General features: G+C 46.5%; 1 protein-coding gene across 27 annotated transcripts in view; it reads right to left on the bottom strand.

The window, feature by feature from the left end:
• gyg2 (glycogenin 2) overlaps window positions 1-26731 on the bottom strand; it is a 166967-nt gene that overhangs the window by 110199 nt on the left and 30037 nt on the right. For 4 of the 27 annotated variants that reach the window (XR_011935242.1, XM_072477340.1, XM_072477332.1 and 1 more), the window contains exon 1: window positions 15324-15946. The exons of 1 other annotated variant lie outside the window; for it this stretch is intronic. Coding sequence is in view for 24 of the 26 variants with exons in the window: in XM_072477332.1 (XP_072333433.1) it covers window positions 15324-15333 (10 nt within the window). In the remaining 2 variants the exon portion in view is untranslated. Of the gene's footprint in view, window positions 1-15323; window positions 15949-26731 lie in introns of those variants that run through there. 22 more of the 27 variants (XM_072477326.1, XM_072477327.1, XM_072477330.1 and 19 more) reach the window with 17 other exon arrangements.

The raw sequence follows: 26731 nt of genomic DNA, 5'->3' as shown, positions 1-26731 counted from the left end.
ACTTTCTGAAAGACAATTAGCGGTGGGCTATAAATGCTGGACTCGCCAGCGATAACCACATTGCGTGAATGAATAATACATTTTTTTTTTTTAAATTCAGCTAACAGGACTGGAACCTCCATCCACCTATGGGCAGGTCACAAATATTCATCGTCCTGACTGATGTTCAGGCACTTCTGAGGGAACTTTCTGTGGCTTGGCTTAGGCTTGCTTCTATGGGTGAGTAGCGGACATTCAAGGTATAGTCCAAAGCATGGGCATCAATGGAGCTCTACCCATGAGGAGGAGAAATGGGAAAAGAGAGAGATGGAAGAGAGAATGTTGGAAATATTCAGATATTTCAGGTGAGGCAGCATCTGTGGAGGGAAATGTTTCAAGGTGGTGTCGACCCTTATTAGATGAAGGGTTATCAACCTCAAAATGTTAACTCGGTTTCTCTCCTCAGATGCTGCCTGGCCTGTTGAGCATTTCCAGTTTTCCCTTTGGATTGCCAGCATCTGCAGTATTTTGCTTTTGTAAAGAAAAGACTTGCGTGGGGGAACAAAGCTACAATAGCTCTCCCTCCAGGCATAAACATTGGTTTCAATACTTACGACTGCAATCCTATTCCTAAAGTGGAATGAAGAAGAACAAAGAACCAAACAGCACAGGAACAGGCCCTTCAGCCCTCCAAGCCTGTGCTGACCATGGTACTTGCCTAAACAGCAGGTCACACCTCCTCAGTGCTCAAGAGCAAGGGAAGGAGTTCGGAGTATCCCACTCATTGACTGTAAAAAAAAAAAAAATCATGGCTCCATTGCAATCCAGGATGAAGCAGTTAGTACTCCATCAAATCTAAACATCCCGGGCGGGATTCTCCCAGCCCGGGGCCGGGCCAGAGAATCCCCGCGACCGGCGCAAATCGTGCCACACCGCCCCGACACCAGAGCGGAGAATTGGCGCCATTGGCGCCGGCGTGGATGGCGCGGCGCCGGTCGGGGGCCGCTCTACACGGACGGACCGCCAATTCTCGGCCCGGGATGGGCCGAGCGGCCGTCGTGAAAACGCCAAGTCCCGCCGGCGCTACCCACACCTGCTCTCAGCCGGTGGGAACTCGGCGTGGAAGGGTCGGGGGGGGGGGGAGATGGTGGTTCCGACCCCAGGGGTGGCCTCCAGTGTGGCTTGGCCCGCAATCGGGGCCCACCGATCGGCGGGCGGGCCTCTCTAGCTGGGGGCTTCGTTTCTTCCGCTCCGGCCCCTGTAGTCCTGCGCCATGTTGCGTCGGGGCCGGCGCGTTGAAGGAAGGCACTGCAATAAAGGACAGTTGCAATGTTTATGCTCTCCTGTGTTTGCAGACATTCAAAATAAAAGGAAACTGCAGAGTAGAGTAAAACAATTGCAGCTGTTCTGAAGATTTCAAACGGCTGCGCTGTCGCTTCAAGTTAACAAAAAAAAAATTCACCAAATCCTGGAACACTCAAAGAGCTGGTAAAAATGAATTGCCAGTTAAAAAAATGACTGGCACTAGAATCAGTGCGGCTTCCAGTTTTAAAAAAAACTGTGTTCCCAAAAGAGCACGGAAATCAAACAGAGAAATGGACAAACTGCAAACTGGGGCAGCAGGTAGCATATTGGTTAGCACATTTGCTTCACAGCTCCAGGGGCCCAAGTTTGATTCCCGGCTGGGTCACTATCTGTGCGGAGTCTACACGTTCTCCCCATGTCTGCGTGGGTTTCCTCCGGGTGCTCCGGTATCCTCCCACAGTCCAAAGATGTGCGGGTCAGGTGGATTGGCCATGATAAATTGCCCGTCCAAAAAAAAAATGTTATGTGGGGTTTACTGGGTTCCGGGGATAGGGGAGATACGTGGGCTTCAGTAGGGCGCTCTTTGTAAGGGCCAGTGCAGACACGATGGACCGAATGGCCTCCTTCTGCACTGTAAATTCTATGATTTTATGATTCTATGAAACAGCCCCGAAATTACAAAAACTGAAGAATGTCTCAGAAAGGCTTTCGATCGCAGTTGTCCGCAAAAAAGCACGAGGGGGAAAAAAGCAGAGACTCAACCAGCAGCTGCAGAGATGGCTGCGTTCAAGAAGGTCAAAGCTAGAGGCACACAATTGTTAGCACTGCTGCCTCACGACGCCGAGGACCCGGGTTCGATCCCGGTCCACTGTCCGTGTGAAGTTTGCACATTCTCCCCCTGTCTGCGTGGGTCTCACCCCCATAACCAAAGATGTGCAGGGTAGGTAGATTGGCCATGCTAGATTGCCCCTTAATTGGGGAATTTTAAAAAAATTATTTAAAAGGGTAATAAATCTGCATTCAAATTCGGAGCTACTGACACACTTTGACCTCTAATTACATCATCACCTTATGGATTTGGGGCCGTTGTCTCAAACATAATGAATGCCCTCTGGAGTGGAGAGTCCCATAGCATTTGCTTCACAGACTTTCAATAAATAAAGCAGAGAGCCAATGTGTTCAAATTGAACACCAAGCACTGGAGGTCATTTTCGGAATCCAGAAATTTCTCCAGCACCGCGTCGCACAGAAATTGATGTTCCGGAGTGATCACCAACCACTCACCTCAATATTCGCTCCACACACAGGTATCCCTTCAGCTGCAAGCAGGATGCAGCGTTGGGCATTGACGTGGTGTACGCACACGTGATGCAAAAGATCAAATATCTACTTTGCATTACAAAGTGGGTAGTCTTTCGGAGCTGCCCTTACCAGTCGGCCACAAGGACACTGCTCATAAAGACATCGTCCACTTTGAACACATGGAGAACACAACAGTCAGTCCAGTCCCAAACAAGATAGCCGCTCGAGTGGGCCCAATATGGTCCAAAGTCGTGGACCTTATGATGCGTGGCAACATTCCCATTTTAAGTCGGGAAATGGCCAACTCAGGTGGCTACACCACTTCTCTGGAAGGTTTCTATATGATTTGTACTGCAGACCTGTTGCATTGAATTTCATACCTGGGGGAGGGGGTCAAGGCCTAACTCAAATACAATGACTCAAGAAGAATGCATTAAAAAATACAAAGTGGTGGACTTTCATCAGCTGTTCTTTCAAAGACAATAGGAACTGCTTACCAGCTAGATACTCATTCGACATTTAAAATCTCTTGTTGGCAATGATATAACCCCATCTCTTGTTGATTGCTACCTATCTTGAAATGTGTCCACGGTTTTGGAGGCGAAAAGATGTAAGAATGGGATGAATTGGTCTGTAACAATGGTGCAAGACATACTGATTGAATTCCTTTCTGGGAATACACAGAAGTTTTAAAAACTGCTACTGCCAAGCAGAATCGCGAGGAAGAGGAGGAGATAGAAGCATCACAGCCATCTTAAAACAGAGCTGAAGCAGGGCAGTAAACATATGTCTCTCTCGCTCTCTGAAGCTAAGAGTCTTCAACAAAATATGGACCTGAACCAAGTCAACGCCATAATTCTACAGGAAACCGAGTAACTTCGAACGGTTGCAATATCCAATAATCCAAGTGTCAAAGATGAGCAAAGGTCTTAATCGTATCTTTGATTAACTTTTTGTTGGAATCTAACTTTCTTACTTCTGTATTGTGCATCAATGTGTGCGTGAGCGCGGTCACATTTCCTTGGGTTTATAACTGATAAACTTACTCTTTATTCCATTCAAGAAAACCTGGTTTGATTGTCTCTTTATTAAAGACATAAATATATTTTGATTGGAAAAGACATTAATAGGGGAATAAATATTTTAAATCTTTGGCACGACCGAGCGTGGGGGCTGAATATAAGGGGAGCCAGCTCAGTCCTCCTCATCCAGTCGTAATACAAATTTAAAAGTCACAACAAACATTCAGAAATAAAAGCAGAAGGGGTCAACTCCTTCTACATTGTAGTATTTATATAATAGGGCTGGCCAAGCTTTCTGAACTTTGGAGCTGCATACAATGATTAACAGACCTTCGAGAGTCACAAATACAGACAACCTTCACACGTGTTTTTATTATTTTTACACATACTTGCGTGTCCTCCCAAGCTCCCAACCCACTCCCTCACTCATGCCGTCCCTCAACCTCACTCACTCACTGATCCCCTCCTCCTACTCCACCCTCCCCTCTACCTGGATTTTCCCATTTTGCCTGGGTGTGGAGAGTTAAGGGTGAACTGAAACAACAGTCAGGCCCCGAATCTCAGTTTCCCCCAAGTTTGGACCCTGCTCTCGGCCTTCCCCCTCCCTCCTCCAGTGCCATCCCAGTCAGGCCTGTTGACTCCCGCTGCCCAGGCGGCACCAGACAGACAATCCAATGCAGACAGGCATTTTGCAGGCGATAATCTGTATCGACATACCATTGAAATCAGGTTAGACCAGTCAGGTTATAGTTGGATAGGCAGATGTGGTAGCACCCAGGTGGAGCCCCAGATAATTTTTCAGAATGATCTGGATTAACCTCTCCACTGCACCAACTAACCCACTTGATCTGTGGGGTAATACCAGGTATTGCGGTACCAGAGAGGTGGATGACCATTGGTTAGACCCAGGAGTCTACCATTGGCTGATGTACATATACTCCGCCTCTCAGGGCGGAGCTAAGAACCAATGCCATCCCAGCAGCCTTCACTTTCTGTAATGAAGCTGCTGGGGAAGAGTTCTAGCAGATTAAAGCCTATTAGTTATGCCTCACTTTGTCTTGAGAGTAATTGATTGCGCATCAATCTGGAAAGCAACACCGTAAAAGAACTGTCCTCATTACAGACAACTGATTTGTAACATTCTTTTACCAAGACTATTGCCATCATAGAAATATAGGAATTGTACAGTGAGAAAGCACCAACGTCCTTCTAATTCATCTATCATCCTAGTAGTCGCATTAAACAATAATGGAGTAATCAACCTCTGTAAATTAGTCTACAACAGAACGAGCCTGGGTAACCCTTGTGGAAAACATACATCCAAACTCGCCGATTGCTCCAGAAAGCATTTGACCCTTCACTGGCGTGTCGGGTACAGGCAGTTAAAATGAATGTGCTGCCGCGATTCCGGTTTATTTTTCAATGCCTGCCGATTTTCCTGCCAAAGGCATTTTTTACAGAGTTTGAAGGGATGATTACCTCGTTCATAGGGGAGGGAAGGTGGCCAGAATTAAAAAGGTGCTGCTACAGAGGGGAAGGCAGGCAGGGGGTTTGGGTCTTCCGAACCTGATGTATTATTACTGAGCGGCGAATGTGGAGAAGGTACGGAGCAGGATCAGAGAGGTTGGCAAGCAATGGGTCAGAATGGAGGAGAGTTTGGGTAGGGGCTCGGGATTGAAGGTGCTAGCGACAGCGCCGCCCCCGGGGAAATACTCAGGGAGTCCGGTAGTAATAGTTTCGTTGAGAATTTGGAGGAATTTTCAACAGCAGTTCAGGTTGGGAGCAGCGTCAAGGGAAATGCCGATTCGAGGGAACCATTTTGGAGAAGGCGCCGCTAGAAGGGATCAAGGCAAAGTGAGAGGAAGAGTTGGGAGAGGGTATGGAGGAGGGGTTCTGGTGTGAGGTGCTCCGGATCGCCTCCACCTCGTGTGCGAGGTTGGGGTTGATACAGCTGAAGGTGGTGTATAGAGCGCACCTTATAAGGGCGTGGATGAGCCGTTCCTTTGAGGGGGTAGATGATGTGTCTGAACATTGCGGGGTGTCTCCGCAAACCACGTTCATATCTTTCGGTCCTGTCCAAAGCTGGAAAATTACTGGAAGGGGAGGTTTGGATTGGATTGGATTGGTTTATTGTCACATGTACCGAGGTACACCGAAAAGTATTTTTCTGCGAGCAGCTTAACAGATCATTAAGTACTTGGGAAGAAAAGGGAATAAAAGAAAATACATAATAGGGCAACACAAGGTATAGAATGTAACTACATAAGCACCGGCATCGGGTGAAGCATACAGGGTGCAGTGTTAATGAGGTCAGTCCACAAGAGGGTCATTTAGGAGTGGGGAAGAAGCTGTTTTTAGGGTAATCTCTAAAGTGGTGCACGTGAAATTAGACCCGGACCCTCGGGAAGCCATATTTGGAGTGTCAGACCAGCTGGGGTTGGAAATGGGCGCGGAGGCAGATGTTGTAGCCTTCGCCTCGTTGATTGCCCGAAGGCGGATCCTGTTAGGGTGGTGATCAACCTCTTCACCCTGTACCCTGGCATGGCAGGGGGACCTGCTGGAATTCTTGACGCTTGAAAAAGGTCAAATTTGAACGGAGGGGAAGGATGGAGGGGTTCTACAATTCATGGGCGTTGTTCATTATGCACATTCGAGAATTGGATCACATCGAACATTAGGGGGGTTGGGGGCTTATGTAGTTACATTCTATACCTTGTGTTGCCCTATTATGTATTTTCTTTTATTCCCTTTTCTTCCCAAGTACTTAATGATCTGTTAAGCTGCTCGCAGAAAAATACTTTTCGGTGTACCTCGGTACACGTGACAATAAACAAATCCAATCCACGACTGTGTGTGTTAATGGTGACTATGGGTGATTCCTGATTCCTTTTTGTCATTTGTTTACGTGAACATGCGGGCCAATGTCTGGGGTTTGGTGGGAGGATAGGATCGTTGTTATCGATATGGGAATTGATATTAATTTCGTTACGGGTTATTGTTTATTGTTGAGTGTAAATTTGGGAGAAAATGTGGAAAAAGAGGAGAATAAAAAATATTTTTTAAAAAAGAAAGCATTTTACCGTCACTACACATCACAAATGAGCCATTCAGCCCATCCTGTCTGTACTGGCTAACTGCAAGAGCAATTCTGCTAGTCCCACATCCCTGCCTGTTCCCCGCACCCCTGCCTATTCCCCAGAACCCTGCAGATTTTTCCTCTTCAGATCCTTTGAAAACCATGATTGACCTACCCCCACTTCGCTCAGGCAGCGCATTCCGCATCCTGCCCCCCCCCCCCCCCCCCAAAATCTACTCTGTCTGAACCCTCATGCTTTTGAACGCCTCTACCAAAACTCCTCTCAACCAAGGAGAAAAGTCCTAGCTTCTCCACATGAGTAAAGTTCTGCACCTCTGGAACTATTTTCGAGAATCTTTTCTGCACTCCTTTTAATGCATTCACATCCTTCCCAAAGTGAGGAGATCTGAACTGGACACAATATTCAATTAAGGATGAGCCAGTGCTTTATATAGGCTTATCATAAAACTTCCTTGCTTTTGTATTCTACGCCCCTAACTATAAATCACAGATTCTCAACCTGCCCTACCAATTTCAATGATTAGTGCATATTCATTCCCATGTCCCTCTGTTCTTGAACCCCCATTTAGAACTGTACTGCTTTTCACATTGCTGCAGTACTTAATCACAAATTGCTATTTTCTGAAAGATTGCATTTTGGTTTGATTAATTTGATGCTTATTGCGCCCACCATCTCCTTGGGGGATCTGTTCTTATTGGTCCCTGCTCATTGAATGGATTCCGCAGATTTGTTTTTGAATTTTCTCGCGCGGGTCAAGTCCGCTGGCTCCCCGGTTCTGGATAAGTGGAAGTAACTTGTCATGGCCTACATTATCTAGTCTCTTTCATATCCTAAAGCAAAAAAAAAATCACATCACCTCTATACCTTTTTCCCCAGTGAGGATATGCCTTTTATATAATTGCTCCTCATAATGCAAACCTGCCATCCAACTCAATCATACTGCTTTTCTATATCCTGTCAGCAGATGCAATATTCAATTTGTGCAATGGGGACTAGAACAATACACAGTTCTAAGTGCAATGGCGCTAATGATTTATGAAATGGCGCCATTACCTTACTTTTCCAGCTCAATATTGATCTTTTAATACATCCAAACGTCTGATATATTTTACTTGCTGCCAAAAGCATGCATTGTCGAGATAGCTTCAATTTCTCCACTCAAGGAACGTTGCCTTGGTGAATGATTCTATCCCCAGGTGAAGTCCTCTATGTTTGCCAACATTGAATTTCACCTGTCTGCTCAATTCTCAAGTATATCCAAACCACCATCCTGGAGCTTATATTGTTCAGTTTGGGGTCCAGCACCTTCAATAGCTAAGCAACATTTGTAAATTTAACTAACATGCGCATGGCTCCTAGATCCAGATCATTTATAAAGATATTAAAGAAAATAGATCCAGATGGACTTTGCGAGTCTGAAACAAAGTGAATGTTATCAGAATTCTGAAGAGGACTGGATGCAGTCGATGCTGGAAGGATGCTTCCTCTTCTGGGACCGGAGGGGGAAAGTTTCAGAATAAGAGATCACCCAGTATCCACGGCGATGTGAAGGATTTTCTTCTCCCAAAAGGGACACGAATCTCTTGAATGCTCTATCCCAGACAGGCAGCAAAGCGGAGTCAGTGGATATGTTCAAGGCAAAGACAGAGAGATTCTTGAAATACCGAGGAGTCAAGAGTTATGGGGACAAGCAGACAAGTGGAGGCGAGGACAAGCTCAGGTCAGCCATGATCTTATTGAACAGCAGAGCAGACTGGAGGGGTTGTGAATGACCTACTACTCTCTCTGTGCTCAGAGAATCAAAATTTGTTACATGTTGTTGTGCAAATTGTGCGGCATCAGAATGGCCCCCGTTATACCCAGCACTCATTATTCAATTTCATTGATTACAATGGAGCTGAACATCAGGTGCTGTATATAATAGGCAACCAATCCAATATCACTCATCATGTACCAAAGTCCAAAACAAAATTTTCATCCCTTTAATTACTTACATACTTCAGACAAATCCAGTTACTTCAGCCGAAATTCTCCGGTCGTCGAGATTCACTTTTCCCGCTGGCAGGATGGGGAGGTTTGGATAGGCTTCCGCCACCAGTGAGCAACCAAGAAACACGCGGCTGGATCTACAATCTATAATCAATTACTTGGATGAAGCAACTGAAGGCGCGGTTGCAAAGTTTGCTGATGACGCAAAGATAGGTAGGTTTAGCTCACTTGGCTAATGGTTTGCGAGACCAACAGCGCAGGTTCAATTCCCGTGACCGGCTGAGGTTATTCATGAAGGCTCCACCTTCTCAACTTTATCCCTCGTCCGAAATGTGGTGATCCTCAGGTTAAATCCCCACCAGTCAGCTCTCCCCCTCAGGAGAAAGCAGCCGATGGGTCATCTGGGAGTGTGGTGGCTTTACTTACAAAGGAATAGGTTAAGTGAGCGGACAAAAGCTTGGCAGATGGAATGTAATGTGGAAAAATGTGAATTTGTCCATTTTGACAGGAAGAGGAGAAAAGAGGCAAATTATTTAAATGGAGAGATGATTCAGAACTGTGAGGCGCCGAAGGATCTGGGTGTCATTGTACATGAATCAAGAAAGATCAGTATGTAGGTACAGTAAGTGATGAGGAAGGCAAATGGAATGTTGTTGTTTATTGCAAGAAATGGAAAATAAAAGTAAGGGTGTTTTACTACAATTGTACAGTATGTCGCCGGTAAGACCACATCCAGAGTGGTCATAGGTCTCCTTACTGGAGAGAGGATATAGCTTCATTTGAAGCAGTTCAGAGAGATTTACTCGATGGTTCCTGGGGTGAAGGATTATCTTATGAGGAAAGGTTGGGCTTGGATCCATTGGAGTTTAGAAGAGTGAGAAGTGATTTTATTGAAACGTGCAAGATCCTGAAGGGACTTATGCTGGGAGGACATTTTCCCTTTTGAGAGAGAGAGAGAGAGAACTAGTGACACAGTTTAAAAATAAGGGCTCTCCCATTTTAGACGGAGGTGAGGGATTTTTTGTTCCCCCTTCAGAAGGTCATTAGTCTGTGGAAATCTCTTCCCCAGAGGCTAAATCATTTAAATTTTAAGGCTCGTTTCGACAGACCTGTGATGAACAATGGAGTCCAAGGTTATAGGCAGCAGGCAGAAAAATGGTGCTGAGACCACAATCAGATCAGCCACGATCTTATCAAATGACAGAACAGGCTCGAGGGGCTGAATGGCCTACTCCTGCTCCAAAATAAGCTCAGAAAAATGGGTGGGGAGGGGAAAGGATACTTCATTCGGAAGCAGACAGTCTGGTGAAAATAATTTTTTTAAAGTTGTCGTAATAACACAATTTAAAAAGATTAATTCAAGAGGAAAACTCTTCACTGAGGTGAATTCCATTCTGTTTTTAAAGCATATGAAACAGAAATTCATCTCTGCCCCCTTATCTCACGGATTTGCCAAATAATTTCCACACTAGCATCGATTATTTTCACAGTAACTTCATTGCAGTGTTAATGTAAGCCTACTTGTGACACTAATAAAGATTATTGTTATTGTTCTATTGCATGGAGTTGCCTCATTTGAGGGAAAAGGATTATTTAATCCATACACAAACTGGACAGTTGCTGTCCCTTCTGTGAACCCAAGTACAAAACCATACGGAATGAAAAGGCAAGTGGAGCTAAGGTGAAAGTCGGGAAGGCGAATGGCGTCCCGAGATAGAGTGCAAGGTTCCCATTCTAGTTTTAAAATGTCTGTGATCACGCCCTTCCCCAGCTCTGTAACTGCACCGACCATACTGCCCTCATCCTGATTTCCTTCACTCCACTGTTGCTGACCTTTTCTGCAGCTGCCTAGATCCCAAGTTCTTGAATTACCTCCCTAAAGTTCTCCAGTTTAAGGCACTGCATACAACCTAGAACATAGAACATAACAGCGCAGTACAGGCCCTTCGGCCCTCGATGTTGCGCCGACCTGGGAAACCACGCCAAAACCCATCTACACTATTCCCTTATCGTCCATATGTCTATCCAATGACCATTTGAATGCCGCCCTTAGTGTTGGCGAATCCACTACTGTTGCAGGCAGGGCATTCCACGCCCTTACTATTCTCGGAGTAAAGAACCTACCTCTGACATCTGTCCTATATCTATCTCCCCTCAATTTAAAGCTATGACTCCTCGTGCTAGCCATCACCATCCGAGGAACAAGGCTCTCACTGTCCACCCTATCCAATCCTCTGATCATCTTGTATGCCTCAATTAAGTCACCTCTTAACCTTCTTCTCTCTAACGAAAACAGCCTCAAGTCCCTCAGCCTTTCCTCATAAGATCTTCCCTCCATACCAGGCAACATTCTGGTAAATCTCCTCTGCACCCTTTCCAATGCTTCCACATCCTTCCTATAATGCAGCGACCAGAATTGCACGCAATACTCCAAATGCGGCCGCACCAGAGTTTTGTACAGCTGCAACATGACCTCATGGCTCCGAAACTCAATCCCTCTACCAATAAAAGCTAACACACCGTACGCCTTCTTAACAACCCTCTCAACCTGGGTGGCAACTTTCAGGGATCAATGTACATGGACACCGAGATCTCTCTGCTCATCCACACTGCCAAGAATCTTACCATTAGTCCAGTACTCTGTCTTCCTGTTATTCCTTCCAAAATGAATCACCTCACACTTTTCTGCATTAAACTCTATTTGCCACCTCGCAGCCCAGCGCTGCAGCTTATCTATGTCCCTCTGTAACTTGTAACATCCGCCCGCACTGTCCACAACTCCACCGACTTTAGTGTCATCTGCAAAGCTACTCACCCATCCTTCTACGTCCTCCTCCAGGTCATTTATAAAAATGACAAACAGCAGTGGCCCCAAAACAGATCCTTGTGGTACACCACTAGTAACTGGACTCCAGTCTGAACATTTCCCATCAACAACCACCCCCTTGGTCTTCTTCCAGCTAGCCAATTTCTGATCCAAACTGCTAAATCACCCTGAATCCCATGCCTCCGTATTGTCTGCAGTAGCCTACCCTGGGGAACCTTATCAAATGCTTTACTGAAATCCATATACATCACATTAACTGCTTTACCCTCATCCACCTGTTTGGTCACCTTCTCAAAGAACTCAATAAGGTTTGTGAGGCACAACCTACCCTTCACAAAACCGCGTTGACTAACTCTAATCAAATTATTCCTTTCCAGATGATTATACATCCTATCTCTTATAAACCTTTCCAAGATTTTGCCCACAACAGAAGTAAGGCTCACTGGTCTATAGTTACTGGGGTTGTCTCTACTCACCTTCTTGAACAAGGGGACAACAGTTGCTATTCTCCAGTCTTCTGGCACTATTCCTGTAGACAAAGATGACTTAAGAGATCAAAGCCAAAAGCTCAGCAATCTCCTCCCTAGCTTCCCAGAGAATCCTAGGATAAATCCCATCCGGCCCAGGGGACTTAATCTATTTTCACACTTTCCAGAATTGCTAACACCTCCTCCTTATGAACCTCAAGCCTTTCTAGTCTAGTAGCCTGAATCTCAGAATTCTCCTCGACAACATTGTCTTTTTCCTGTGTAAATACTGACGAAAAATATTCATTTAGCACCTCTCCTATCTCCTCGGACTCTAAGCACAACTTCCCACTACTGTCCTTGACTGGCCCTACTCTTACCCTAGTCATTTGTTTATTCCTGACATATCTATAGAAAGCTTTAGGGTTATCCTTGATCCTATCTGCCAAAGACATCTCATGTCCCCTCCTGGCTCTTCTTAGCTCTCTCTTTAGGTCCTTCCTAGCTAACTTCCGAGTAACTCTCGACCTACGTCTGCGACTAAGCTTCTGGGTTACCTGTCCTAATATTGTTACGTCACTTGGTGTCTAACCGTTTGATAGCTGGTGTCTAACTGTTTGATAGCGGTCCCACCAAAAGCCTAAAGACGTTTTCCTGTATTGAAAAGGGCACAGTTGTTACAGTACCAATAATCCGGAAACATATTGGGCGCGATTCTCCCAGCCCCGCACCGGGCCGGAGAATCGCCGCAACCGCGCCACGCCCCTCCGAAGCCGGCCCGCGAATCTCCGAGATGTGGAGAATCAGCGCCATTTGCGCGGCTCGTTTGGCGCAGCGCCGGTCGCCGGGCCGCTGTCCACGGCCTTGCCGCCGATTATCCGGCCCGCATGGGCCAAGCGGCCGCGCGGAAACGGCAGAGTCCCACCGTCGCCGTTCACCCCTGGTCGCTGCTGCAGGAACTCTGTGTGGAGGGTCGGGGGGGCGGCGAGGGGGGCTCCGTCCCCAGGGGAGGGGGCCTCCGATGGGGGTCTGACCCACGATCAGGGCCCACCGATCAGCGGGCCGGCCTCCCCCCCCCCCCCCCCCCGGGCCTATTTTGATGTTCGGCTGGCCCCAGAACCCCCAAGCTATGTTGCGTTGGGGCCGGTGCGCTGAAGAAGTCCCCCGCGCATGCGCGGGTTGGCATGGCCCAACTGTGCATGCGCGGGTTGGCGTGGCGCCCATTTGGCGCTGGGAAGGGAGGCTGGAGCGGCGTGAACCACTCCAGCGCTGTGCTGGCTCCCCTGTGGGGGCCAGAATCGGTTGTCCCCGCGCCCGTTTCGCGCCATAAGACCATAAGACATAGGAGCGGAAGTAAGGCCATTCAGCCCATCGAGTCCGCTCCACCATTCAATCATGGCTGAAACGCGACGGCGTTCACGATGGCGCAAACACTTTAGTCTCCATTTCGGAGAATCCGGCCCATTGCACTAGGATAGCTGGGAAATTGAAATTCAATCAATTAAATCAACCAGAGATAAAAAGTGTATTAATTGTGATACCACAGGGCCATAAGACCATGAGATACAAGAGCAGAATTAGGCCTTTCAGCCCATCGAGTCTACTCCACCATTAGATCATCGTTGAAATGTTTTTGTTCCCCATTCTCCTTCCTTCTCCCTATTACCCCGTATTAATCAGGAATCTATCTATCTCTGTCTTAAAGACACTCAGTGATTTGGCCTCCACAGCCTTCTGCGGCAATGAGTTCCACAGATTCACCACCCCCTGGCTGAAGAAGTTCCTCCTCATCTCAGTTTTAAAAGGTCCATCCCTTCAGTCTGAGATGGTGTCCTCTGGTTCTAGTTTTTCCTACAAGTGGAAACACCCTCTCCATGTCCACTGTTTCTAGACCGTTCAGTATTCTGCAAGTATCAATGAGATCCCCCCATCATCCTTCTAAACTCCAACGAGTACAGACCCCGCGTCCTCAAGCGCTTCTCATATTACAAGCCCTTAATTCCCGGGATCATTCTTCTGAACTTTTTCCAGACTCTCTCCAAGGCCAGCACATCCTTCCTTAGATACGGTGCCCAAAACTGCTCACAATAATCCAAATGGGGTCTGACCAAAGCTTTATACAGCCTCAGTAGTACAGCCCTGCACTTGTATTCTAGCCCTCTCGAAATGAATTGCATTGGTCTTCCGAACTGCCAACTGAGCCTGCATGTTGAGAGGATTTGGAATGAGGACTCCCAAGTCCCTTTGTGCTTCCGATTTCCGAAGCCTTTTCCCATACAAAACCTATTTGCTTCACTTTTGTCCTTTGAGAAGGAAAATACATCGTCCGTGCCCTGTCTGGTCCTTACACGATTCCAGATCCGCTAGCAATATGGTTGATACTTTAACTATTCTCCGAAATGGCGTAGCAAGCCACACAGGTTTAACTGGTCAGACTAACAAAATAGCAACAAGAATAAAGCCAGACTGATCGCCCAGCATCAACCTATGGGCACCAAAGGCACACGCTGCCTCTTGGTTGAGAGTCGGGAATGAAGGGCCCCAAGGTGTCCTCAGTGACTCCGGTCCCCCTGAAAGTCTAATAACATGACAAACTCCATTCCTGCTCCAATTGGAAAGCAAAAAGACTTAATGCTCAATGGGTGCCGCTGGAATGTCAGCCAAACACTCATGCCTTTTCCATTTTCACTATTTTTACATCTGGTTTTTAAAAAAGAAATAAAAGTGTTTTTCTGTTAAATCCACAATCTTAACAATCCTTCAAAAAAAAAAAGGATTGTGTTCCTAACGTCCCAATGATTTTTCTCCAGGGTTGCACACAGCCCTGTCCTGGTGAATGACCTTCAATTCCTGGAGACTCCAGATCAAGCCCAAAAAAACAACTTTCCCCAGAAGATAAACAACGTTTAAAGCCTTTACTTAAATTGATGATCGAGTGACATTCAACCAGCCACAACACTGCACAAAATTCTCAGTCCAATCAAAGAAAAATGAAGAGTTTAAAGCACACGTGAATGATTTTCTATCCCTCAGGTCAATTGTAGGGTGTATTAAAAGGACTGGGGCGGTTTACTCTCCCTCCTGGTACCAGCACCCCTCAATCCCAAAGCCTCTACCCTCCCTCGGGCACCTGTTGCTCACCTCGGGAAGCAAACTGCAGGGTACAAGCAGACACTCTGGGGTGCACAAGCTGGCTTGTGGAAGCATTGGGCGAGAAGGGGGCAACTGGAGTGGGGAGGTTAGTCAACCATGACCACAGCACTGCTCACAACAGACTGAAAACAGGTCTGCAATGCAAAACAATATATATATATAAATATATATACACACTCACCTGACATCATATGTTCTGGAGGTGAAACTTCCCTTCAGGTGAGAAACGTATCTATTTACAGTATGTTATGTATCTGTCTCCTGGGCTTGGCTTGATCCGGATTAGAAGGCGAGGCTGGTTTGGGGCTGGAAAGGGTCAGTGGAGGTAATCTCCTTCCCCTTCTCTCAGCCCACCTTGGGGTGAGTGTGTCTCCTGGGGCTGCAGACAAGGTGCTGGGAGCTGTATGGTGAGAGCGGTGAAGAGAGAGGCAGCTCCACATCCCAGCTCTCTGCACCCAGTCCCTCTCTCTCTCTCTCTCACACACACACACACACACACACACACACAGAGCTACCTCTTCACACTGCAACATCCAATCAACCTCTCGGGGCGGGCTGAAGTCCAGCGGCTACTCTTTAACAAATTTAAATATTTGAAAGCCCACGCTCCCAATCTCTCCCGCTTGCTGGAACTAAACCACTCTTATTTTTTTTACTACATTTTTATTTTGCTGGATGGGGGAAGCAAGCTGAGCACCCTCCCCCCTCGCTGACACAATGCGTCTTTCCACCCCCTCCCTGAATTTGACATTGTGCAATGTCACAGCCAGTGCTTTAAACTGGTCAGTGTGTGTGGCCAGCCCCGGAGGGCACCCTGCCCTGCCTTCAGAGCCGTGAATCTTGTGACTGCTGCAACAGTTGGTCCGCCGTCACACTCAGGACTTCCGAGAGAGGCACTGGAGATGTCAGCTCACATTTCACTTCGTCCGGGTCTTAAAGGGGCAATTGCTGTTTGCTCAGAAATAGTGTCTGTGCCATTTTCTGGCTGGTAAGCCTCCCTCTCTCTCCCTCTCCGCCCAAGCTGCCAAAACCAAACCAAAGTGCCAATCCTGACAGCACCAATTACAAACAGTGGCACAAAATGAATCAAAATATCCCATTAACATGACAGGATAGATACTGAAGAACTGCATTCTGTAAGACATGATGTGGAGATTGCCAGCATTGGAATGGGGTGAGCACAGTAAGAAGTCTTGCAACACCAGGTTAAAGTCCAACAGGTTTATTTGGACAAAGAACAATGCAGCACAGGAACAGGCCCTTCAGCCCTCCAAGCCTGCACCAGCCATGGTGCCTGCCTAAACTAACACCGTCTGCACTTACGGAGTCCGCATCCTTCCATCCCCACCCTATTCATATATTTGGCCAGATATCCCGTAAATGCCACGATCGTACCTGCTCCCACCACCTCCCCAGGCCGCGCCTTCCGTATATTTACCACCCTCTGTGTAAAAGACTTGCTGGAATCACAAGCTTTCGGAGCGTAGCTCCTTCATCAGGAGTGATGACCTTCACCTGGTGAAAGAGCTACGCTCCGAAAGCTCATGACCCCAAATCGGCCTGTTGGATTTTAACCTGGTGATTGATGTAAGACTTTGTTCTGTAAGACATAGGGAGGATGTCTGCAATCTCACCTGAATGGGTAGGATCTCAGTATACCAAAGAAATTGATACATAATAAATGGGAGCAGGATCCGGGTCAAGCCAGGCTGGGGGTTAGCTATATTTGGGGTTGCGGAAGAGCCGGGAGTGCAGGAGGCGAAAGAGGCCGATATTTTGGCCTTTGCGTCCCTAGTAGCCAGCTTAGGATTCTACTCATGTGGAAGGAAGTGAAACCGCCAGGCGTGGAGGCCTGGATAAACGACATAAGATTGGAACGAATAAAATTTGCGTTTAGAGGATCGGCTCAGGGGTTCTCCAGGCGGTGGCAACCGTTCCTTGACTATCTCGCAGAACGATAATGAAAAGATAGAAATGACAGCAGCAGCAACCCAGGGGGGAGGGGGGAGGGGGAGCACTATTTTATGTTTTTGCTTTTTTTTTCTTCTTTTGTTTTCTTTTTTAGTTGTTGTTGTTAGTTCACTATATTATTTAAATAATGTTATTTACCAGTTAATGTATAATCCCTTGTTGAGTTGTAAAAACGGAAAAAATTTTGTTTGAAAAATTTTAATAAAATATATATTTTTTAAAATAAAATAAATGGGAGCAGGAGTAGGCCATTTGGCCCCTCAGACCTGCTCTGTCTGCCATTCGATAAGATCACGACTGATCTGATTGTAGTCTTAACCTGACTTTCTTCCTCTCCCCATAACCCCTGACCCCCTTGTTAATCAAAAATCTATAAATCAGCCTTGAATATACTCAGTGACTCAGTCTCCACTGCTCACTAGGGAAGAGAATTCCAAATACTAAAGATCCTTCATCCTCCCCCCCCCCCCCCCCCCCCAATACAAAACCATGAAAGACAGGTAATAACAGGTCATTATCACATTGTTATTTGTGGGAACTTACTGAATGCAATTTGACTGCTACTGCGTTAGAACAGTGACTACAGTTCCGTAAAGCAGTTCAGCTCATCCTGAGGATATGATGTGGTCTATATGGATTTTAGACAGGCTTTTAACAAAGTCCCACATGGTAGACTGGTGTGAAAAAAGAGCCCATGCGATCCAGGGGAATGTAGCAAGCTGGAAACAAAATTCGCCCAACGGCAAAAGGTAATTGTTCACGTGTGTTTTTGTGGGTGGAAGGCTGTTTCCAGTGGGGTTCAGCAGGGGTCAGTATTCGGTCCCCTGCTTTTTGCGCTTTACGTGAATGACTTGGATGTAAATGTAAAGGGAATGATCAAAAAGTTTGCTGATGACACCAAAACCGACCACATGTTTGATAGCGAGGAGGGCTACTGTAGGCTGCAGGAAGATATCAATGGACTGGTCTGGTGGGCAGGAAATGGAATACAACCCAGAGCAGTGTGAGGTGATGCATTTGCAGAGGTCAAACAAACCAAACGATCACACAATACATAGGAGGATGCTGAGAGGTGTAGAGGAAATGAGAGACCTTGGAGTGAATGTCCACAGGTCCGTGAAGGCAGCAGGATAAGTTGTTAAGGTGGTTATGAAAGCATATGGAAATCTTTCATTTATTAGCTGAAGCAAAGAATATTACAGCAAGGAGGTTAGGCTACAACTACATCATAGAAACATAGAAAGTAGGAGCATGAGGAGGCCATTCGGTCCTTCGAGCCTGCTCCGCCATTCATCTTCAGGGGCAGCACGGTAGCATTGTGGATAGCACAATTGCTTCACAGCACCAGGGTCCCAGGTTCGATTCCGGCTTGGGTCACTGTCAGTGCGGAGTCTGCACATCCTCCCCGTGTCTGCGTGGGTTTCCTCCGGGTGCTCCGGTTTCCTCCCACATTCCAAAGATGTGCAGGTTAGGTGGATTGGCCATGATAAATTGTCCTTAGTGTCCAAAATTGCCCTTAAGTGTTGGGTGGGGTTACTGGGTTATGGGGATAGGGTGGAGGTGTTGACCTTGGGTAGGGTGCTCTTTCCAAGAGCCGGTGCAGACCCGATGGGCCGAATGGCCTCCTTCTGCACTGTAAATTCTATGAAATCATAATCATGTCTGATCATCCAAAGTGAGGCGGCATGGTAGCACAGTGGTTAGCATTTTGCTTCACAGCGCCAGGGTCCCAGGTTCGATTCTGGCTGGGGTCACTGTCTGTGGAATCTGCACGTTCTCCCCGTGTCTGCGTGGGTTTCCTCCGGGCGCTCCAGTTTCCTCCCACAAGTCCCGAAAGATGTGCCGTTAGGTAATTAGGACATTCTGAATTCTCCCTCCGTGTACCCGAACAGGCGCCGGAATATGGTGACTAGGGGCTTTTCACGGTAACTTCATTGCAGTGTGAATGTAAGCCTACTTGTGACAATAAAGATTATTATTTATTATTATTATTAACTCAATAGCTTAATCCTGCTTTCCCTCCATATCCTTTATCTCCTTTGCCCTAAGTGCTATATTTAACAGCTTCTTGAGAACATATAATGTTTTTGCCTCAACTACTTCCTGTGGTGATGAATTTCACAGGCTCACCACTCCCTGGGTGAAGACATTTCTCCTCACTTCTGTCCTAAATGGTCTATTCCGTATCCTCAGACTGTGACCCCTGGTTCTGGACACACTCACCATCGGGAATATCCTTCTTGGATCTACCCTGTTAGTCCTGTCAGAACTTTATAGGTTTCTATGAGATCCCCCCTCATTCTTCTGAACTCCAGTGAATACAGTCCTAACTGACTCAATCTCTCCTCAAACGTCAGTCCCGCCATCCCAGGAACAGTCTGATAAACTTTTGTTGTACTCCCTCTCGAGCAAGGACATCCTTCCTCAGATAAGGAGCCCAAAACTGCACACAATATTCCAGGTGTGGCCTCACCAAGGCCCTGTATAATTGTAGCAAGACATCTCTGCTCCTGTACTCGAATCCTCTCGCTATCGAGGCCGACATACCATTTGCCTTCTTTACCGCCTGCTGGACCTGCATGCTTACCTTCAGCAACTGGTGTACGAGGACACCTAGGGATCGTTACACATTTCCCTCTTCTAATTTATGGCCATTCAGTCTGCCTTCTTGTTTTTGCTACCAAAGTGGAAAAACTTGCATTTCTCCAAATTATACTGCATCTGCCATTCATTTGACTACTCACTCAACTTGGCAAATCATCTCTGCATCCTCCTCACAGCTCACCCTCCCACACAACTTGGTGTCATCTGCAAATGTGGAGATTTTACAATTTGTTCCCTCATCTAAATCATTAATATTAGGTAGGTTTACTGGGCAGCGGGTATGAGGTGGAGGTGTGGGCTTGGGTGGGGTGCTCTTTCCAAGGGCTGAGGCCAAATGGCCTCCTTCTGCACTGTAAATTTTATGATTCTATGATATGTTGTGAATAGCTGAAGTCCTAGCACTGATCGTTGCGGTACTCCACTAGCCATTGCCAGCCAATTTGGAAAAAAGTTAATTCCTACTCTTTGTTTCCTGTCTGCCAACCAGTTTTCTCAATACACTATCCCTAATCCCATGCACTTTAATTTTACACACTAATCCTTTATGCGGGATTTTGTCAAAAGTCTTCTGAAAGTCCAAATATACTACATCTACTGGCTCCCCCTTGTCCACTCTATTAGTTATGTCGTCGAAAAATTCGAGTAGATTTGCCAAGCATGATTTCCTCTTCATGAATCCATGCTGACTATCCTGCCACTATTTCTAAGTGCTCTGCTATAAAATCTTTGATAATGGATTCTCAAATTTTCCCCACTACTGATGTCAGGCTTACTGGTCTATAATTCCTTGTTTTCTCTCTACCTCCCTTTTTAAATAGTGGAGTTACATTAGCTACCCTCCAATCTGTAGCAACTGTTCCAGACTCTATAGAATCCTGGCAGATCACCACCAATGCACCCACTATTTTTCGAGCCATTTCCTTAAGTACTCTGGGGTGTGGATTATCAGGTCCTGGGGGTTTATCAGGGCTTCAATCCCATCAATTTCCCCAACACCATTTCTCTACTAATATTGATCTCCTTCCGTTCTGCCCTCTCACTAAACCCTACATTCCCCAACATATCTGGTATCTGATTTGTGTCTTCATTTATGAAGATGGAATCAAAGTTTGTGTTTAGTTGCTCAGCCATTTCTTTGTCCCCTAATAGATGTGGCCCTGTTTCTGACTGTCAGGGACCTACATTTATTTTCACCAACATTTTTCTCTTCACAAAGCTATCAAAACTTTTACAGCCAGTTTTTATGTTACCTGCAAGCTTACTCTCATACTCTATTTCCCCTTCTTAATCAATCCCTTGGTCCTCTTCTGCTGACTTCTAAACTGCTCCAAATCCTCAGACCATTTGTTTTTCTTGGCCAATTTGTATGCTTCTTCCTTGGATCGAATACTGTCTCTAATTTCCCTTGAAAACGATGGATTGGCCACTTTTTCCGTTTTACTGTTGTGCCAGACAAGAATAAACAATTGTTGCAGTTCATCCATGCACTCCTTGAATGTTTGCCATTGCCGATCCGCATTCTTTCAGTAACATTTCCCATTTTATCGAAGCCAACTCACGCCTCATTTTATCGTAGTTTCCATTGTTAAGACTCAGGACGCTAGTCTCAAAATCAACTACTTCACTCTCCATAAAAGCAAATTACTGCAGCTGCTGGAATCTGAAACCAAAAGAGAAAATGCTGGAAAATCTCAGCAGGTCTGGCAGCATCTGTAGGGAGAGAAAAGAGTGAACGTTTCGAGTCCAATGACTCTTTGTCAATGACAGATGCTGTCAGACCTGCTGAGATTTTCCAGCATTTTCTTTTTGGTTACTTCACCCTCCACCTTGAAGAAAGGTTCTATCATATTCTGGTCGCTCATCCCCAAGGGGTCTCGCACAACTAGCTTGCCAGTGATTCTGTTCTCATTACACAGTACCCAGTCTAAGATGGCCTGCTCTCTAGTTGGTTCCTCAATGTATGGTCCGGAAAACCATCCTGTATACACTCCAGGAATTCCTCCTCTACGGCACTGTGGCTAATTTGATTTGCCCAATCTATATGCTGATAAAAGTCACCCATAATTACAGATGTTCTTTTATCACACGCGTCTCTAATTTCCTGTTTAATGCAATTCCAATATCATCACTGTAATTTTGGGGGTCTATATACAATGCCCACTAGTGTTTTTGTACCCCTTGTTGCTTTTCAGCTCCACCCATACAGATTCCACATTGTCAGAGTTAATATCCTCCCTCTTTATTGTGTTAATTTCCTCTTTAACCAGCACTACCCCTTCACCGCCTTTCCTTTTTGTCTGTCCTCCCTAAATACTGAATACCCCTGGACATTCGGTTCCCATCTCTTTCACACTGCAGCCTTTTCTCCTTAATCCCGATTCTATCATACCCGTTTACGCCTATTTGTGCGATTAGTTCATCCACTTTATTACGAATGCTCCACGTCTTAAGACACAAGCGGCGGTATTCTGCGGGAATCGACGGGGCGGGCAACTCTGGCGGGAAGGAGTGGCGTGAACCACTCTGGCGTCGCGCCGCCCCAAAGCTGTGGAATCGTCCGCACCTTCAAGGACTAGACCGGAGTGGTTTGCGCCGCGCCGGCCAGCGGGTAAGGGGCTTGGCGCCACGCCAACCAGCGCCGAAGGGCCTCCTCCGGCCGGTGTGAGTTGGCGCATGCGCGGGAGCGCCAGTGTGTGCTGGCGTCATCCCAGCACATGCGCAGGGGGGATCATCTCCGCGTCGGCCATCGCGGAGGACCACAGTGGCCGATGCAGAGGAATAGAGTGCCCCCACGGCACAGGCCCGCCCGCGGATCGGTGGGCCCCGATCGCGGACCAGGGCACCGTGGTGGCACCTCCCAGGGCCAGATCCCCCCGCGCCCCCCCGAGGACCCCGGAGGCCGCCCCCGCAGCCAGGTCCCACCGGCAAATACCTGGTGTAACATACGCCGGCAGGACTGGCTGAAAACGGGCAGCCACTCGGCCCATCACGGGCCGGAGAATCGACCGGCGCGCCATGATTCCCGCCCCCGCCAAAACCCCAGTGCCAGAGAATTCGGCAGCCGGCGGGGGCGGGATTCACGCCGCACCCCCCCCCCCCCCCCCCGGCGATTCTCCGACCCAGCGGGGGGTTCGGAGAATCCCACCCAAGGCCTTTAAGCTTATCATTTTAACATTACTTGTCTTGCTCCCAATGTTTTTCACTGTGGCCCAGTTTGAATCTAGCCCTTGGTTTCTCTGCCTATCACTTTTCCTATTCCCTTTCTGATTTTTGTTTTTTGTCCTTGTCTCCTCCCCCTCTCACTCCTTGCAAAGGCTCCCATTAACATGAGTTAAGCCACAGCTTGAGTACTGTGTGTAATTTTAGTTACCTCAGTAAAAGGGATGTAAGTGCGTTAGAGAGAATGCCGAGGAATTTTACCAGGATGTTGCCACAAATGGAAAATTGCAGCAATGGGGAACGGTTGACTCGGCTGGGGCTGTTCCCCTTGGAACAGGACGGGGAGGAGAAAAGGTGACGGGAGATTTGATTGAGGTGTGCAAACTTCGAAGGGGCCTGAATAGAGTGGATGGAAAAGGCCTATTTCCTTTTGCAGAGTGGTCTAGGCGGCATGGATTTAAAGTGATTGGTAGAAAGATTAGAGGGAAGATGAGGATTTCTTTTCACCCAGAGGATAGCAGAGATCTGGAACTCACTGCCCGAAAGGGTAGTCGAGGTAGAAACCCTCAACTCACTTCAAAAGTGCCTCGATGTGCACCTCATGCACCCTAACCTGTACGTCTACGGACCAAATACTCGAAGGTGGGATTTGGCCGGGTGTCTAGTTTTTCAGCTAACACAGAGACGATGGGCCAAGTGGCCTATTTTTCTGCCATGAACATTCCATGGTTTGATGAAAGATCATAGAATAGAATCTTTACCGTGCCGAAGGACGCCATGCGGCCCATCGAGTCTGCACTGACCCTCTGAAACGGCACCCCACCTAGGGTCAGGCCCCCTCCCAATCCCTGTAACCCTGTAATCTCAAACCCCTAACCTTTTGGACACTAAGGGGCAATTTAAAAAAAATAATTAATTAATTTAGAGTACTGAATAGCACAGTGGGCTAAATGGCTGGCTTGTAAAGCAGACCAAGGCCAGCAGCATGGGTTCAATTCCCGTACCGGCCTCCCCGAACAGGCGCCGGAATGTGGCAACTAGGGTTTTTTTACAGTAACTTCATTTGAAGCCTACTTGTGACAATAAGCGATTTTCATTTCATTTCATTTCATTTTCATTTAATTTCAATCAAGGGGCAATTTAGCATGGCTAATCCACCTACTCTGCACATTTTTTAGGCTGTAGGGGTGAGACCCACGCAGACACAGGCACAGGGAAAGTGTGCAAGTTCCACACAGACAGTGACCCGGGGCCAGGATTGAACCTGGGTCTTTCATGCCATGAGGTAGCAGTGCTAACCATTGCACCACCATGCTGCCCTGACTAAGGGGCAATCAATCATGGCCAATCCACCTAACCTGCACATCTTTGGACTGTGGGAGGAAACCGGAGCACCTGGAGGAAACCCACACAGGTAACATATTAGTGTAAATTTTTCTTTTTGTTTTTCATAATGTCATTAACTTCCAGAATCTCTCAGTCTATCTACTGCTGAAAGTTTTAACTCTGCATTAGTCACCACTGCACTTGACTTTCACCGCTTCCTATTTATGTACATCAGTGATACAACCTATTCCCAAGCTCACTACTTCTCAACCCTTGGCCTTTGTGCATCAGTGGCACCATGGTTAGCACTCCTGTCCCACAGCGCCAGGGATCCGGGTTCACTTCAGGCCTTGGATGACTGTCCCTGTGGAGTTTGCACATTCTCCCCGTATCAGTGTGGGTTTCCTCCCACAGTCCAAAGATGTGCAGGTTTGGTGGATTGGCCGTGAACAATGTGCAAGATTACAGGGAGGGGGAGTGGGCCTGCTCTTTCAGAAAAATTCAATCAAAAGATTTTTTTTTAATCTTTGGAATCAATCTATTGAACCTCCTCGGAACTGCTTCCAATGCCACTACATCTTTCCTCAAATAAGGAGACCAAAACTGTGCAGAAAACTCCAGGTGTGGTCTCACCAATGCCTTGTACAATTGCAACAAGACTTCCATACCTTTGTACTCTATGCCTTTGGCTGTAAATGCCAACATTCCATTTGCTTTCTTTATTACATGCTGTACCTGCATGCTAGTTTTCTGTGACTCATGCATGAGGACATCCAGATCCCTCTGCACCTGAGCACCCTGAAGTCACTCCCCATTTAGATCATTTTGGCCCACTCACCGAATCTATCTATATCCACTTGTAAGGTTCTTAATTCCTCATTGCAACTTACTGCCCCACCTATTATTGTGTCATCTGCAAATTTGGCCATAGAATCTTCTCCCTGTATCCAAGTCGTTAATATAGATTGTAAATAGCTGGGGCCCAAGGACTGAACCTTGTGGCACCCCACTAGTTACATCTTGTCATCCAGAAATAGACCCATTTATCCCGACTCTCTGCTTCCTGTCTGTCAGCCAGTTTTCTATCCAAGCTAATAAATTACCCCAATCCCCATGTGATCTAACCTTGTATATTAACCTTCTGTTGTGGCACCTTATCAAATGCTTCCCGCAACTCCAGATATACTACATCTACAAGATCCCCTTTATCCACTTGGCTTGTTAGATCTTCGGAGAGCTCTAGCAAATTAGTTAAACATGATTTACCCTTCATAAAACTATGCTGACTCTGATGGCTGGAATTTTGACTTTCCAAATGTCCTGATATTACTTCCTTCATAATGGATTCTAAGAATTTCCCAACAATTGATGTTAAACTAACTGGTTTGTAATATTCTACATTCTGCCTCCCTCCCTTTTTGAATAAGGGCGTTACATTTGTATTTTTCCAATCGATTTGAACCTTTCCCGTGTCCAGGGGATTTTGGAGTATTATAACCATGGATCTATTATCTCTGCTGCCACTTCCTTTAACATCCTAGGATGTAGGCCATTGGGCCCAGGGGACTTGTCTGCCTTAAATCTCAATAATTTGTTGAGTACCGTTTCCCTATTGATGCTGATTGTTCTAAGTTCCACCCTCCCTATTACCTCTGAATTGTCCATTCCTATAGGGATGGTTCTAATGTCCTCCACCAAGAAAACTGAGGCAGAATCTTGATTTTGCATCCCTGCTGTCATGTCTGCTGTTTCTGTGTTCCCGACTATTAACTCTCTGGTTTCATCTTCTAAGGGACCAACATTCACTTCAGCTACTCTCTTCCCTTTTATGTGCTGAGAAAAGCTTTTGCTATCCTTTTTGATATTTTGTACTAGCTTTCTTTTGTAATTTACCTTAGCTCCTTTTAATTACTGTTTTAGTAACCCTTTGTTTATGTTTGAAAGTTTTCCAATCTCCCAACCTGCCACTGGTGTACCTTAGCTTTTGTCTTTTTATTGCTTAGCCATGGATACTTTTTATCCCTCTTACTGTCTTTCTTCCTCTCTGGAATATATTTTAGTTGTGAGGGCTGAAGCATTTCCTTACACAGCTGCCACAACTCATTAGCTATCCTACCTTTAACCTTCCTGCCCAGCCCACTAGGGCCAAATCTGTCCTCATTCTTATGTAATTACCTTTGTTTAATTCCAGAATACTAGTTGGACTCCACCTTTCCACCCCCAAACTGAATTTTGAATTCTATCACATTATGATCACTATTCGCTCAAGGATCCTTAACTATGATGTCATCAATTAATCCTTCCTCATTACACAATACCAAATCCAGAATAGCCTACTGTCTGGTTGGTTCTACAACATAGTACGGTTCCCGTACCAGCCTCCCCGAACAGGTGCCGGAATGTGGCGACGAGGGGCTTTTCACAGTAACTCCATTTGAAGCCTACTTGCGACAATTATCGATTTTCATTTCATTTTTCATTTCATTTCATTTCATTTAATTGTTCCAGGAAACTGTCTCCAATACATGA

The sequence above is a fragment of the Scyliorhinus torazame genome, chromosome 15 (genome assembly GCF_047496885.1).
Source record: "Scyliorhinus torazame isolate Kashiwa2021f chromosome 15, sScyTor2.1, whole genome shotgun sequence".
In the NCBI taxonomy this organism is placed as follows: domain Eukaryota; kingdom Metazoa; phylum Chordata; class Chondrichthyes; order Carcharhiniformes; family Scyliorhinidae; genus Scyliorhinus; species Scyliorhinus torazame.
This window is presented reverse-complemented; position numbering and strand designations above follow the sequence as displayed.